This window comes from Bufo bufo, chromosome 1 (genome assembly GCF_905171765.1).
Source record: "Bufo bufo chromosome 1, aBufBuf1.1, whole genome shotgun sequence".
NCBI lineage: Eukaryota > Metazoa > Chordata > Amphibia > Anura > Bufonidae > Bufo > Bufo bufo.
Window position 1 is genome coordinate 101,466,721 of NC_053389.1, and position 17,687 is coordinate 101,484,407.

The 17,687-nt window shown below is 42.4% G+C and overlaps 1 protein-coding gene across 2 annotated transcripts in view; it reads right to left on the reverse strand.

Moving 5' to 3' along the window:
- PLCH2 (phospholipase C eta 2) overlaps positions 1 to 17,687 on the reverse strand; it is a 741,045-nt gene that overhangs the window by 218,545 nt on the left and 504,813 nt on the right. For both annotated transcript variants that reach the window (XM_040427397.1, XM_040427403.1), the window contains exon 3: positions 8,832 to 8,978. In XM_040427397.1, the coding sequence (XP_040283331.1) occupies positions 8,832 to 8,978 (147 nt within the window). The remainder of the gene's footprint in view (positions 1 to 8,831; positions 8,979 to 17,687) is intronic.

The window sequence follows — 17,687 nt, forward strand, 5'->3', positions numbered from 1 at the left end:
CCAAAAATTTGGATTCTAACGGACCCGAATTTCTTGTGATTCATTTTGGGGTAATGAGAGATATAGAGAAAGAGGTAGATACAGAGACCCACGTGTAATACTCACACTCTCTCGACCTGTAAGAGTACTTTTAATTCAGATACAATAGATTCACACCCAAATCTAATTCTTTTAAAAAAATTAATCAAATCATACTCAAACAAATTTCAAAAAATGTGTTTCTCTCTAGGCCATGTGCACAAGACATTAGACAACAGGCAGCAGGGTCTTTACGGTCACATCGGGACTATCTACAATTGGCAATGATTGCTGACCTATATTAAATGAACAATAATTGGACAATTTACCACTACAAAACAGTTGTTTTTTTTTAAATAGAGATTTAGAAAATGGTCTTAAAGGTGTGTCCAACGCATAAAAAAAATGCCTGCCGAACCCAGCAATGGTCATAAAATACTAAAAAACAAAAACATATAGTCATTCACATATTTCACCTCCTGCCGCATCTAGGGCTGACCATCCCTCCCACTGCAGGCATGCCATTATCTTCTGGGCTGCAGTGATGGTTTGCTTGCATACACCAGACAGTGCTTTGGTCAGCAAGAAAGCACTGAAACCAGTGACTGGTTGTAGCGATCACATGGAGTATATGGGCGCGTTATCGCTGCAGCCAAACAAAGCCAGGGGGTGAGGATCGGCACAGAAGCACAAGAAGCGGCGGTGAGGAAATTGGCGAGTATACATTCTTTTATCATTTTATGACAGTTGGTAGAGCTGAGCCAATTTTTCAAAAATTCGATTTAGACGATTCATCAAATAATAAAAAAATAAATAATTTTGATTCAATCAGAATTAATTTGCCATGAAACGCATTACAAATCAGCTATTTCCCAGCAGCAGGGAGCATGTATCTCGGTGTACTGTATATCACTGTGCATTGCAGAAACAAGCATAGCTAGCCCGCTGTGGTAGTGAAACAGTTATTGTGCGTCAGTAAGACAGGCAAGTGACAGGAATCACTCTTGGGGCTCATGCACACGACTATGTATTTTGCGGTCCACAAAACACGGATCCGCAAAAAAATATGCATGACGTCCGTGTGACATCCGTATTGCATCGTTTTTTTTTTTTTTGCAGATCCATTGTAACAATGCCTATCCTTGACAAAATGGACAAGAATAGGACATGTTCTACTGTATATTTTTTGCAGAACGGCCATGAGGATATACGGAAACTGAATGCACATGAGTCATTACAGGTTTTTTTGCGGACCAATTGAAGTGAATGGTTCCGAATATGAGCTGCAAACCCCCCCCCCCCCCAAAGAAAAACTGAAACAGTCATGTGCATGAGTCCTAAGAGTGACGCTTTGGGTGCTTCGATTCACTCAACGCTAGTTGTTGGCTTTGCGGGGCATTTTTTTATGTTAGAGAACCCCTTTAAGAAGAAAATGTTTGTTGCCCAAAGCACAGCTTTTGTTTGTAATACTGCTTTGGAAAAATGAGAGCTGTTCTTTGATTGGTTGCTGGGGGCAGCGAAGAAAGTTTAAGAAATCTGCAGTTGTGACAGACCGCTTCTAGAGAATTGTTTCTTCGCCACAATTGGGCCATTGTAAATCCTGGACCTGCTCAGCCATCGCTGCTGATTAACAAAGGTTCCTTTAGACAGGCCGTCTGCTCTCCAGCACATACACGCTCCTCGCGCTCTGTAAGGCTTCATCCTCCTGTGTACAACGCTGTCAAGGCGAACAGACAAAGACAAACCAGTTGTACACACCGCAGCACGACCATGACAATACCAGAATAAAAGTACCAGGAGATGCATTACACTCAAATTGAACATGAACCCCTGGGAGGAAGCCAGAGGGGATGAAAAACATGTCCACAGTATTATAGTGACTGCGTCTTGTCAGAGAATAGCAACCTAACAGGGAGCTGCTCTTCTCCATCACACGAAATGTCAACATCGACATTGATAAACCGAGAAGACGTGGCCTCCTGGGGGACAAGGTTGGGGCAAATGTATCAACTTGTTTCAGAAGTTATGGATACGACTGGCCCTTCTGTATCCTCATCTTTATCCTCTCATGTTGCATAGATCAGCCATCCAAAAAGATTTTACATATCAGACGCAGCGAGCCCGGGAGAGGGGAGCAGAGGCTGGGAGTGGTAGTTTTGGTCCTGAGGGTGGTAGTAGTACTCACAGTGACAATTTCTCAGTCTGCCTCTCCCTTGGCCTATGCAATGACTGTAGGGCACATCCTTTCTTCCCTTGAGGCACACTCTGGTCTTGGGGCTCCTGCCTGGTGGTGATTGGGGTGCCCTTGATAAGTGTTCTGGCAGGACACAAGGCAGGAGTGTGGAAGATGTGCCCGGAGGATTATGGCGTCAGTAACCAGTCCAGTTGGTATCAATAACTAAGTCTTTACAAAAGTGGAGGATAGGAGTAGTAGTTCAACAGTAGCAAGAAACAATTCCAAGTAGATCATTTCTTCCCCAAATATCAGCATATGTACAGCAGTAATAATGAGGGTTGTAGTATTCCTTTCTGTCTCTCTAAAGTCCACTTTGCAGAACCTTAAGCATGCAATGAGGTTCCTTGCAAATATTTCTGTAATTCCAGGGTGGAGGGGTACAAATTTGGCTGGCCAAACCAACTCAAAATGTGGAAAAGGGCATTAGCCATATTCCCTCTCGCAGCAGAAAAATCTCTCTGTAATAAACGTGCACAATACCTTGTTGACTTCAATGCAGGACCTTGCTGATGCTAAGCCTTGTAACTTCTTCTCTGAAGCACTTCTGGTGATAACGTAGCTTCCTCGGCTAGACTCTCACTCTACACTGACTAATCAGGGGCAGACTCAGGTCAATCTCCTACAACCTAATGGGGTGAGCCGAGGTTGTTAACCCTTGCTTGTCCATACAGTCCTACTGCACTGTGAATGTTTACATGGTGAGTTCAATAAAAACATGGTAACATTTAATTCTTTGTGTGTTATTAGTTTAAGCAGACTGTGATTGTCTATTGTTGTGACTTAGATGAAGATCAGATCACATTTTATGACCAATTTGTGCAGAAATCCATATCATTCCAAAGGGTTCACATACTTTTTCTTGCAACTGTATATACACACACATTTTTTATTTATTTTTTTCCCTTCATCCTTCTTCCTCATCATTTCTTTTTTTTTTTTTTTATAATTTCCTGGACCCAGAGAGCAGTGATGTTAATTTTTTATCAATGAGACATCTTTTTCTCTTGCTTTAGGCTACACTTGTGCTCCAGGCAATGAAATCTTAAAAGGCAATTGTGTCAATGGCCTGATGCTGCAGGATGATACAGAAACAGGGCCGACAGAGGATCTGCTGTGACCTACATGGCAAATGCTTAATTTTTACATGATTCCCAGATAGCAGGGACAAGTGGGGATAATGAGATGGATAATTCTCTAAAGCATATCTGCAGTAAAGAATAATAAAAATAAAACATGACTGCTGCTGAATCATTAAATGCTGTCTCTCTATTGAGCACACCGGTGGTTTCACTCCAGACATCCCCCGTCTTTAGGTGTCTAGGACAAGAAGCAGCTGTCTGACAGAGCCCATCAGCCGTCCTTTTTCTTTTAATGTTACATGATGTTTTATGGTGGTTTTTTATTTTTGTGTTTTCTTAATTTAAAAAAATGGTGGCGTAGATGGCATAAATTTAGACCTGCACCAGATTGATCACAGGGGCTCAGGCTGGATGATTAATGTGGTGCAGGTATAGACACTTTTCTCTGACTCTATACTAACTATTGGATGGCTTACTTTGAGACACAGATTTTTATCCCAGAATTGTGGCACAATGGGACATCGTAGGCACCGTCCCTTCTGCTTAACCCCACTTTTTGTGTATGTGAAAAAAGTGTAGAAAAGCTAGATGCGCCAAATCAGGCCACTTTAACGCAAACACAATAGTAAATCTGGGCCAGTGCTTTAGTACATACATTTTTGTGCCTCTTTTTGCAAGACATGCATTTTTAAGTAGGGAACTACAAACCCCCCTCTGATGTCGCTTCCTCTATAGTTCTCTATAAAAAAAAAAATTTGCTTAAAAAAGGTCATAGCATGTTGCAAAAACACCACTAAAAACGCATTTGTGTACTGCATTTCCTGGATGCGGCATTTTATGACAAAAAAAAAAAAAACTATGAAAGAAAAAGAGCACTGCAAAACCACAAAAATCAGCAAAAAAAAAAGTCAAAACACAAAATAAAACACTGTGTATAAACCAGCTTTAGGCCTCATGTAAATGACCGTAAGACCTCTTTCACACGGGCGTCACGTGTAAGGATACGATTCGGGTATGTCGCGGGAAAATGCACAATTTTTCAGCGCGAGTGCAAAGCGTTTTAATGCATTTTGCACGTGCGTGAGAAAAATCTGCATTTAGTACCCAGACCCAAACCCGGACTTCTTCACTGAAGTTCGGGTTTGGGTTAGGTTTTCTGTAGATTTTATTAATTTTCCCTTATAACATGGTTGTAAGGGGAAGTAATAGCATTCTGAATACAGAATGCAAAGTAAATGAGGAATGGAGAGGTTAAAAAATAAAATAGATTAACTCACCTCAGCCACTTGTTCACGCTGCCCGGCTCGTCTGTTTTCTTCTTCTTTGATGACCTGGGAGAAAAGGACCTTTGATGATGTCACTACGCTCATCACATGGTCCATCACCATGGTGATGGACCATGTGATGAGCGCAGAGCCATCACATGGCGCATCACCATGGTGATGGACCATGTGATGAGCGTAGTGACATCATCAAAGGTCCTTTTCTCCCAGGTCATCAAAGAAGGAGAAAACAGACGAGCCGGGCAGCGTGAACAAGTGGCTGAGGAGAGTTTAATTTTTATTTTTATTTTTAACCCCTCCATCCCTCATTTACTTAGCATTCTGTATTAAGAATGCTATTATTTTCCCTTATAACCATGTTATAAGGGAAAATAATAAAGATCAGGTCCACATCCCGATAGTCTCCTAGCGACCATGCGTGAAAATCGCACTGCATCCGCACTTGCTTGAGGATGCTTGCGATTTTCACGCAGCCCCATTCACTTCTATGGGGCCTGCGTTGCGTGAAAAACGCACAATATAGAGCATGCTGCGATTTTCACGCAACGAACAAGTGATGAGCGAAAATCATCGCTCATGTGCACAGCCCCATAGAAATAAATGGGTCCGGATTCGGTGCGGGTGCAATGCGTTCACCTCACGCATTGCACCCGTGCGGAAAACTCGCCCGTGTGAAAGAGGCCTAAGTGTTTTCCGGTCTGCAAACCAAGGATCCCCAAAACAGGGATACTGGCCGTTTGAGTCCCACACTTTCCCATACCGCATGTCCTGCACTATTGTAAAAATGCCTATTCTTGTCTGCAAAACGGACAAGAATAGGACATGTTCTATCTTTTTGCAATATAAAAGGTATTTACAGCATTATGCCAGTGGTTTAGTTTCCTAACTAATTACTTTCATGGTCTGTCTACTAGGCCAACCACTGAACACACACCGGTAAAGGAGATTCATGGGAAGGGAGGCTGTGCATGCATAATCACCCTCCATTGAATCCTATAGGGGATTTTTCTACACACGTCCATAAATTGTCCATTTACTGTACTTTGTTCTACTTTAGATGCAATTATTAGCTTGGAAAATATCATCTAATGATATATAACCTAGATGTGGTGCACATCCTTGTTACATAAATGCTCCAGTTGTGAAATGTTCTCTTTACGTCATTGTAACGGCTCCCCCTGGGGTTTAATTTGTATAGTTATGTGCACGTCCACCTACTGAGGTGGTTGCACATGCTCAGTTCCATCCTTTAACTGCCACCAGCCATGTCTACTATTAGAAGCGGTGACATTTACAGGGAAAACTACAGCAGAATGGACATACCCCCTGAGCTGCAGCAAAAAGAACACCCCCTTGAGCTGCCATCCTGAAGCGAATCTAGTATAACAATTAGAGCAACGAATGGGGAGATCTCTGTATCCATGTGAGGTACAGAGCTGGTTCTAGCTTTGTCAGAAAGGTATTGTCATGTACTATATGTCGTCTGATTTTTACTGTATGATAAAAGGACCGCTTCTTCTCATAGGAGTCGCATTCAACATACGTAGAAGTGTTCCCAGAGAGAGTAGGACAGCCCCAGAAGGTAAATTTTCCTTATATTTAGGTACTTCCTTTTGTTAATTCATTTTTGGAATTTGGAGGAAAACAGAAGAAGCTGGAGTAAACTCAGGTGATTTTGGCAAGAATACTGTAATTTCTGCAAAACTCATGCAGATGTTTGTCATCTTTTTTAAAATACTTTTCCATGGCAAACCACCTAACCCTTAAGGTGCTTCCTATCAATGAAAAAATGATGCTTCACCCTTCAAATAGGCCATGAGTATCACATGGGAATCTAACAAGCTGACCGAAGAGCCTGGGGTGCATCATCAGCTGATTGGCAGGGGTACAGGGAAACATACCCCTACCAATCTGATCTTGATGGCCAATCCTAAGTGTCACCTTCCGGAGGCCCAAGGCAGACCTTCGGGACATGTTGCAAACAGGAGACAGGCAAGATTCAGACCAGGGACCAACAGAGTACTTTATTACACATGTAATAAAAGAACATGACCGTAAAGCAGGTTAAGCAATAGTGGTAGCACTACCACAGAACCATGTGCACAAGCAGACCAGAGGCAAAACCCAGAAGGCAGAGAGCCCCGTTCTTCACAGAGCCCCTGGTGGTGGGGATGAACTGGGCCTAGGGCTCACTGGTCGCACCTCCAGGAAGGTCCCGGTACACTTGGCCCCTACTTGCAGAAAACCACAGATACAGGACTGGATCCCAAACAAACTCAAGACATGGATCAGACAACAAGACAAATGGGAACCAGCACAGAAGCAGATGCTTGGACCCCAAGCGGAATGGAAGCATGGAGGTCACAAGCAGAGCTGCACACAGACTAGAGATCCTCCCTCCAGAGAACCCAGGAGCCCTCTCACGAAGGCAGGACATACACAGCACAGGAACAGAAGCAGTAAAGCACTAAAGGGCAGAAAGGATCGGAAGCAGTAGGCACTGCCAAGCTGGACATGGAACAGTCAGGATCAGAAGCAGTTTAGCACTGCCAAGCTATCAGACGTAGTTAAAGCACTGCTAGGCTAAACATGTAACAGAGTGGATCAGACACAAAACAAGTAAAGAATATCAGGCAAGGCCAAGGATAACAACATCAACAAAACAAAACCAGAACAGGTGCAGAAGATCAGACAAGGCATGGACATCAACAACACCAACATCAATGTATTACCAGGCAACACTACACAAATAAGCAGATGGAAACCCCCCCCCCCGGAACAGCAGCAAGGTGCAACACCCAGCAAGGCAGAAGATAGACTGACCCCAAGCCCCGCAGCTCACAGATAGAAATCGCTGTGATAACGAGGGCAACTGTTAAGACACACCCAGGAACAGATCAGGGAATGTTAACCCCATCAGAACCAGGATTAACAAGAAGCACTAAACAAATGATACAGGCCACATAAGGCCGCAGCCAGCACGCATTGCAGAACCAGCATACATGGGAACACCCACAGCCAGCACACAAAGCGCATGCAGCTAGCCTGCATGACACCGATGACAGGAACCACAAAGATGCAGACACGGGGAGTACACACATTCACAAGCAATAGTTCACACAAGACACCGCAGCCAGGATGCAGCCCCAAGCAACCAGCATACACAGGAGTCAGCCTGCAGCCAGTATTCGAGAGGGCATGCAGCCAGTCTACACGGCCACAACTGTCACAGTGAACCGCACCGTGACACTAAGGATAGGCAATCAATTTCGTATTCATGTAAAGACGAAAAACGGAACCTCATCTAGTGGTCTCAATTATGATAAGTAATTTTATAAAGTTTTTAATTTATGGAACCTGCAATAATTACAGATGAGTGTACCAATGAATAGCAACAAAATGTCCTATCTAGCATAGTGATTTCTTTTTACTCTTTTAAAAAGACAACCCTCGTCCATAAGTCCTGCTTAGGAACCCAACTCTATGAGCCAGAGCAGGGAACTGCTAAGACCAGCTCCCACTACGATGAGCCGGTCTATGGTTGCTGTTTAAAGGAGTTTTCCAAGATTTTTTAAAATGATGACCTATCCTCCTGGAGTTGGACCACCACTAATTAGATACTAATATCCTATCTAGAAAATATGTAACCAGGATAAAAGTCCCAGAAAACCCTTTTAAATGGGCACCATGTAACACTAGATTTCTTTGTAGTGCTGCTGTAGTGAAAATGTATGGCTGGCCACAAATTTCCCTCACAATATCAGTTGATTGCCAGGGAGAATTCCATTCAAAAGAGGTTATCCTGATGAGACCACTTTAAGGTCCCTTTCAGACGAGCGAGTTCCATGCTCCGGACTCCAATACATTCCAGAACTTTAAGGTTTACATAGCATCATAGATCTATGTAATCTTATGCAACCCCGTCAGTGCTGGGAGGTGAGGATGGGAGCTGCCGCATACTCAAGCTGCAAGTCTGGAGCGTGGAACTCGCTCATCTGAAAGAGGCCTAAACAGTGAAGATTACAGAAAAACATGTTCCGCTGACTTACGTCAGTGCTTCTTACACAATGGTCAATTATTCTTATTGTCCGATTCCACAACATTGGCGGTCAATCTTTTACAGGGTAGGTTAAATTTGTGACTGAAAGTATCACATATAAAAAGCATTCTATGCATTTGGCATTTAGATTACATCAAACATAGATCGTATCTTACTCTTGGCTTTTTCATTCTTCCTCGAAGGTCTCCAGCGGATACAAGATTTGTGTTCATCCAGGTAGTAGAAACGAACCAAACCTTTGGAGCTACCACGTAGTTTGATCATCTGAGTACCAGCTTGCATAGAACTCATACATCTTTCCACTGCAAGAAAAAGCAAAGCCACCGTATTACAAGATTTGAAGATGCGTTTACAATAGAGGATGGATGAAGACAGCAAGTTAACGGATTTCAATGACTTCGCTTAGTAAAATCAGTAAATCATAACCCAGATCTTTAAAGGGGTTTTCCGGTAATATTGATTGGTAAGCAAGTACCTGCAACCTGCCCCCTTAAATAGAAGATTCATACTTACCGCTCCTCCAAGCTGTCTTCAGCTCCAGGTCTCGGCACGGTTTACATCCAGCAGTGCATCGGTATGGGCATATGCACCAATGAAGCCAGTCATTAGCTTGAGAGGTGCATATGACCATGCCCATGTCCGAAGTAAACAGTACGGGTACCAGAAGATAAAACGGCAGTGGAAGCAGCGTGGAGGACCAGAGTGGCATGGAGCAGGTAGGTATGAATCTCCAAATTCAGGGGGCAGGCTGGAGGCACTTGCTTAAAAAAATATTACCGGAAAAGCTCCTTTAATATTAATCCTAAACCACAGTCTCAATTTCAGTCCTCACATACCACAACAGGTCATAATTTGGGTATATATCATAGATCTGACAACTGTTGTTAAGAGTTTTCCAGAATGTACTTCTTAGGGTACTTTTACACTAGCGGTAGAAGAATCCGGCAGGCAGTTCCGTTGCCGGAACTGCCTGCTGGATCCGGAAATCCGTATGCAAACGGATATCATTTGTTTCCGGATCCGGATGCCGATCAGTCTGACAAATGCAATGAAATACCGGATCCGTCTCTCTTCTGTGTCATCTAGAAAAACGGATGCAGTATTTTTTTTCTTAACATTTTTAAAAGGTCTGCGCATGTGCAGACCAGAAAACTGGATCAGTCAGTGTGGGAATTTCTTGAACACTTGGTACCGGATCCGGCATGAATACATTTCAATGGAACTTAATGCCGGATCTGGCAATCCGGCAAGTGTTCCGGAATTTTGGCCGGAGAAAATATCGCAGCATGCCAAATACCGTAAAAGGGATGGAACGGAAGACATCCTGATGCATACTGAACAGATTGTTTTCCGATCAGAAAGCATTAGGACAAAACTGAAGCGTTTTTTTTCTGAAATTGAGCCCCTATGACGGAACTCAATACCAGAAAGCTTTAATGCTAGTGTGAAAGTAGCCTAACGATCTATCCTAAGGATACGTTATCCATATCAGATCCTCGGGGGCGTGACTTCCAGCATCCATGCCAATCAGTAGTTTTTATTAGCTGCAGTACTAAACGCCACCTCTCTGTACACTGTGTAGTGGCCGTTGTATCGTTATTGCAGTGCTGCTCCCATTCACTTGAACGGGAGCAGGGCTACAGTACCCAGGCATGCACCTGCGTCAGTGCGCACCTGTAAGGCACACAGGGCTCAAGCAGAGAGGCACTGAAGCCAGACACTATACTCCCAGCTTCACTGTGCAGGCTCGCAGAGTGAGAGAGTGCATCCGAGTGATTTGTCTCGAGGCTAGGGGATGATGTTGTCACTGCTCTGAAATGTCAATCAAGGGGTAGGGGCTAGAAGGGGGCGCGGCAAACTTGACTTCAAGGATGCAAAAGCCAGCCTCCTTGACTTCAAAGTGCTCATTAGCATACAGCAGGAAAGTGGAATAAAGTTGATTTTCTCTGCAACCATGAAACACAAAAGCAGAGTAACGGCACCATGGGGGATAATATGCCTGAAATAGTAAGGTAATGTGCATAGTTAACTGTTGAATATCTGGATGTCAGGTTCCCTTTACGCAGCTCTTCCTTCTCCTTCCCTGGATTAAAATGATATACAAAAGAGGCAAATAAAAAAAAAAAAGAAAATATAAAAACTTCAACAAGATGGAAATTTATTCCAGTTTCACATGGCTGCTTCATTCCCCTTGATGTGTACTGATGTATGAAAACACTGGCGCTTGATGTGCCAGAGCCTCAGTAGGTCGCAGAAGAATCACAGCTCTCAGCTCTTGGCTGAAAACTTCATGTCTCGAAGCCAATGTGCTGTACCTCTATATCAGAGATTGGAGGAGGACGCTCTGAGCTCCGCTAAACAGCAGTTTGGCTTCATGGACTCAGTAGGGAAGAGCTGAATTATAAGTGTATCTCACCACCCCCCCCCCCCCCAACCAGATCAAGGAGGATAATTCATTATGTTACAAAGTTTTCATTTATTGGAAATGGAAGCTCCTCGTAACAGTGGGTGCACTCCATCTGCGTGGCAAGCTAAAAAAAAAGGAGCAAACACTGACATACGTGTGAGATTATATATACACTGTACGTTATTTTCCCCCCCCCTTATTTATGTAGGAGGTTTGTGAACTTTTGTTCAGCATGGTTGATTTGCATACGACATTGAAAGATAGCAACAGTTCTGTAAAGTAAAGCTATGGAAAGTAATCCAATAAATACAGTCAAAGCTATGTAAAAATATAATTACGTAATTAGGGCATTTAAAGGGGTTCTACGTTTTCTCTACATTGATGACTTATCCTCAGTATAGGTCATTGCGATTTTCTCACTCCCATCACTAGAAATGACTATTCTTGTGCATGGTTTGGACAAGAATAGGACAGGTTCTATAATTTGCAGAACGGACACACTGATGTGGACACCTCAATGGGTGACATCTGTGCTCTGTCTTTTTTTTTGTGGCTTCAGAGGGAGGAGGCGTGTCTCAGTAATCCAAGTTGATTGGCTGGCAGGGAGCTGCTGGCTACAGCAAGTGTGTATGTAAAGTGAGGGAAAGCAGTTTTGGCCTCAGAGAACTGGCAGAGGAGCCATCTTGAGAAGATCCTCAAATTGTAGGGGTTAAAACAGCTGTAACTAAGGGCAAAACTCAAGGAAACCAATGGTATGTGAAGAAACTAAAGATTGCTTTATGCATAATGCTGCAGCGGGAGTGACATATGCTAAAATTGATTTTTTTTTTAATGAAAACATGGCGGTTATACTTTAACAATAGTAGTCACTTGGACTAAGAGGACAGAAAATGGCCCATTTTTTGGTGCAAATCTTCTCCTATTCATAACAAGCGTAGATTTCATTTAATGCCTTTGTTGAATGCCTTTTTAATCCATTTGGCATTTGATATGCAAGTGTGGGTGTTGTCAGAAAACCAAGGGGCCATTTATTAAGACTGGTGTTTTAGACACTGGACTTAAAGAACTACCACCAAAAATGTTATTCTCTGACCTGTTAGAAAGGTACATGATGTAATCTGTAGTGATTGTAATTTTCTTACCAGTGACTGTATTTGTGAGTTATCACCTCCCTTATGCTTCTCACCTGTGTCATGTGACCAGCGATCAACTCTCCAACCGACACAGCATCTTATGTATGGACAGGAAGTCAGTTTCTCTATGTATTCCTAAGGGAGCCTTACTCTCATAGGAATGAATAGAGACGCAACTGACTTCCTGTCCTGCGTCGGTTGGAGACCAGAGAGTTGGTCCCATGACATCACTTTCTAGCAGGTTAGAGAATAAATATTTTGCCGGGATTTCTACTTTAATAAGCCCCTATAGCTGGCGGTGGATCCTCCAGAGTTATGTACAGGCACCAAATAGGCGCCACTTCCTGTTCTGTACAGATTACTTTTCAGTCATATTATTATAATCACTGCTGGGATTACAATGACAGATATCACCTATATATAGATAACTGCCCACAAAAGCTTACAAAGTTGTATGACAAGGAAAAGGCATGGCTGCTTACTTTAAAAAATTAAAATAAAAATGCCACCCTGGTTTATGGGCTGTGTCTGGTATTGCATCTCAGACATGCGAATCACAAAAAAATCAAGCACTGTTGTTTTTTTCTGCGATTCGTGTGTCACAGTCTCAGCAAACATGCAAGTCGCACTGCGACCTTATTCTTTCCTAGGGATGCCCTGCTACACTGTGATGCTTGCCCAAAATCACCACGTAGCTGAACCTCAGGACGGTTGCTGACTCGACAATGCTCCTGATAACCTTGTGTAGGAAGCTCTGACTGTCCTCGGGGTGGTTCTTGTATGGGGGAGAGGTGGAAAAAGACAAAAACATTCATCTTAGAATCATCCAGGGCACAAGAAAAGCAAATAAATTCATTCAATGTGTCAAAAAGGCCCCAGATATCTGCTTTGGTCTCCTTTGACTGATAGCAGAGGTTTTCTGCATACTGTGGGACATTTATAAGGCTTCACTGTGACTGCATTAGATGAAATATTTCACAAGAAGATAAAGCAGCCGGCGCATATCCATGAATGCAAAACCTCATCCCCAACACTCGCAGCTCATGGGAGAAAACTCATGCTTTGACTAATGTGAAAAATGAAAATCAGACATAATATACTACATGTCAATCTCTTTCTAACAAAGCTAGAACCAGCCCTGTACCTCACATGGAGCCAGAGATCTCCCCATTCATTGCTCTGCTACATTTATATCAAGCTGACAGCTGAGGGGGCGTGTCCATTCTGCTGCACCTCTCTCCCTACCACAGCTCAGGAGGCGTGTCTTTCTTCTGTACCTCTCCCTACCACAGCTCAGGAGGCGTGTCTTTCTTCTGTACCTCTCTACCTACCACAGCTCAGGAGGCGTGTCTTTCTTCTGTACCTATCACAGCTCAGGAGGCAGTTGAAAGATGAAACTGAGCATGTGCGACCATTTCAGTGAGTGGGACAAATAAATAAGAATAGAACAAACAGCAGGTATATTTTATTGAATAGCTAAGTAGTTATACAAAATGTGTAATTACATGCAATTACAAAAGTATTCAGATCCAGGTGCCGGTTTGAAAACTGTAAAATATTTTTTCATGGGACAACCCCCATTGTAGTGAATGGGAGATATGCAAACAGTGTAGCAGAACAAGCTACGCTGTTTGGTAACCTCTAGATGCCTGATGCCAAGAGACATTGGTCTCTTGTCATCAAGCATCTTCAGGTTGCTAAGTTTTCCTGCAAGTATATATAAAAGTTTTGCATGAAGTCAGCAAAAGAGAAACTGTGACATTATTGGCACTCTATGCTCTAGCTGAATAACTTCCAAAAAGGAATGTTGCTAAACCTAAACGATCATGCTCCAAGTGCAAATGCACCGTGGAGGAGCCAGTGCCTGAGAATATGCACTGTGATATTGGGTTCCTCACCTTTTTCCTCAGTACTAGCAGTTGATCTGGGGAATGTATTATGGCTTGATAGTCTCCATAAACAATTACAGTATGTAGCATGGGGTTGACTTAGAGGCCACTAAAGCTACTCACCAGGAGGTCCCTATCTATAAGATCCCACCTTCTCTAGGTTCAGTAGTGTTTAAAAAAAATACATAACAGTCCAACATCATTAACTTGATAAATCACTTTTTAAATCACAAATAAAATTACTTGTAAATGTAGTAGAGTAATAGAAATAAAACACACCCAACAATTAGTACACACATGGCGCTCATTCTGCATAATTGCATCATTAATTGAAAATTTAACTCCCCGTACAGTCCCATTGTCGAAAAAAAAAGACATGTCCTGAAAAGGTTAAAATTTGCCAAGGAACACATTCACCGGCCCTATGAGAAATGGTGCCACATTTCCTGAAATGATAAAAGCTAAATTGTTCCTTTGGGTCAAGTGGCTGCAGACAGTATGTCAGACGACCCCCGAATTGAAGGCCTAGTACACCGTGAAGACTGTAAAGCATGGTAGTGCAAAAATCATGATATAGGGCTGTTTCTCATACCATGATGTGGGGCCCAATTCCTGCATACAAGGGATCATGGATAATTTTGAATATATCAAGATGCTTGAGGAGATTATGTTGACCTATGCTGAAGAAGAAATGCCCTTGAAATGGGTGTTTGGACATGACGTGACCCAAAACACACCAGTAAGGCTAATTTCACACTGGCGTTTTGGTTTCCGTTTTGTGAGATCCATTCAGGGCTCTCACAAGAGATTCAAAACAGATAAATTTTGCCCTTAATGCATTTTGAATGGAAAAGGATCCGCTCAGAATGCGTCAGTTTGCCTCCGTTCCGCCTTCATTCCGCTTTGGAGGTGGACACCAAAATGCTGCTTGCAGCATTTTGATGTCTGTCTGATGAAACTGAGCCAAACGGATCCGTCCTGACACACAATGTAAGTCAATAGGGACGCGTCCATTTTCACTGACGCAATATGGCACAATAGAAAATGGATCTGTCGCCCATCGACTTTCAATGGTGTTCAAGACGGATCCGTTTTGGCTATGTTACAGATAATACAAACGGATCCGTTCTGAGCGGATACATGCGGTTGTATTATCTGAACGGATCCGTTTGTGCAGATCCATGACGGATCCGCACCGAAAGCGAGTGTGAAAGTAGCCCAAGCGAACAACAACAGACAAAGGGACTGAGGTAATGGAGTGGAGCCCAATCCCCTGACCTCAATCCCATCGAGAACTTGTGGGGAGACATTAAAAAAAAATGTGGATTACGAGGCAAAATCCAAAAAAATGCAGAAGAAGAACTGTGGAATGTAGTCCAGTCGTCCTGGAGTGGAACATCTGCTCAGAGGTGCCACACGTTGGTCGACTCCATACAACACAGACGTCAAGCAGTTCTCAGAAACAATGGTTATGCCACTATTTTAGTTTGGCCCTTCAAAGTAAAGTGAAATATCAAACTTTTTTTAGTTTAGACATTACATTTTTGAGTTTTTAAAGAAAAATGCTGGCACTGCTATTTTTACAAACAGCCTAATGTTCCTTTTCCTTTACTTTCTGTAAAGGATGAACACAAACTGGGTAATTTTTTATTGCTTTGATTGGGAATTGAATGTGTATTATTTCCAGTGCATTTTCATTTATGGAAATAAATGTTATTATAATGATTTTGTGATTTATTTGTTTTTTGTACATGTACATTCCGGAGCCCCAATATTCCTTCTATCATATATCAAAAAAAAAAGGACAAAGCATAATGAAAATCTACAAAGGCTAATGACTTTGTTATCACATAGAACCAGATGTCCACAAACCCTCTCTTTCTCATGTGCTAAAAATGAAAGCACCACTGCAAAAAGAAGTAAGAAATGAAACGCTACAAAGAGACACATGCTGAAGCATAAGCACTAGAGCCAAGCACATAACTACAGGAGATAGTGAACAGCTGTCGCCGGCGACATTAAATACAGTGGGCGGCAGAAATTGCATCAATCCAATTTACACTTCAAGTACAGTTCTATTAATATATATATATGAAAAAAAACAAAACAAATAAATTACATGGAAATTGGGAATATCAGAGAAAACATACAGCTTTCAGACTGGGTACTAGTAGAACAAGTTACTGCGTATAGTAAAAGTGAGCTGTATATTTCTATCTTCAGACGTATAATTTACGAGGGATTGGCAAGATGTGAAAGTATGTAAAATCTCTCTCGTGAAGAGTCATTTTCATATTTCTTTTTATAATTTATGTATTTTATTGCGATCCTGTGGAATGATTTCAAGTTTCTTTTATATTATAGCTAATACTAACATAAAGGGCAACATAAAACCATAATATATGAAAAATACAGGGCCTACTACATATTACTCCCCATCACTTCTAGTAGGCTATAGCCATACTACATATTACTCCCCATCACTTCTAGTAGGCTATAGCCATACTACATATTACTCCCCATCACTTCTAGTAGGCTATAGCCATACTACATATTACTCCCAATCACTTCTAGTAGGCTATAGCCATACTACATATTACTCCCCATCACTTCTAGTAGGCTATAGCCATACTACATATTACTCCCCATCACTTCTAGTAGGCTATAGCCATATTACATATTAAAGAGGCTCAAAATGCATCACCTATTGATAGGTGATAAAGAATGGATCCAGAGAATGAGGTCTCTCCTTTCTCAAAGGGATTTTCCAGTTAATTATATTGATGACCTATCCCCTGGAGCAGCAGCAGATTGGCCCGCAGCGCACAGGTAGGCTGTTTGATGTCACCGTACGTCGGTCACATGGCATAGTTGCAGCTCAGCCCCATTTAAATGAATGGGGCTAAGCTGCAATACCAAGCACAGCCGCTATACTATGTACGGACATGTGCTAGAAAAGCTGTGCTGACCAGGGCTCCGGTGAGCGCAGTGAGTCCCTTTAATGGCTGATCAGCAGGGGTATCGGGACTCAAACCCCCCAATGTGATAATGATGACTTCTCCTGAGTATACGTTATCATTATCGTTATCTGGATAACCCCTTTAATACAGCTGATGGCCTGCATTCTATACCTGCCCTATAGAAAAGAATGGAATGCCGGACCGCTGCCATGTATTATTTAACATCTACTATCATCTATGCGAATTCACCCTTTTTCTAAGAGATCCCAACATCCATTCCCTAACAACTACTATGTAGTCAACATTTCGAGTGCTAGCATATGGTTATATTGCGGATTTCATGCCAGGAAAACTAGGTAGACAGGTAGCATCTGCAAAGCTTTGAGGAAATGAAATGATTCACAGTTATGAGACGTAAAAAGGAATAATAAGGTAAAACAGCAGAAGGTTATTAAAATCACATTCTGCACTTCTTCACCATGCCAGCTGTTGAAAGAATGGATCATCTCAGGTCTTTTTCCTCCAGACAGCACTGTACTAGAATTTACTGTAACCGGCTTAATATCTAAACGCGGGCTGAGCAATCTATTCCGGAGTGTAATATCATTTCAATGTTGTGAGA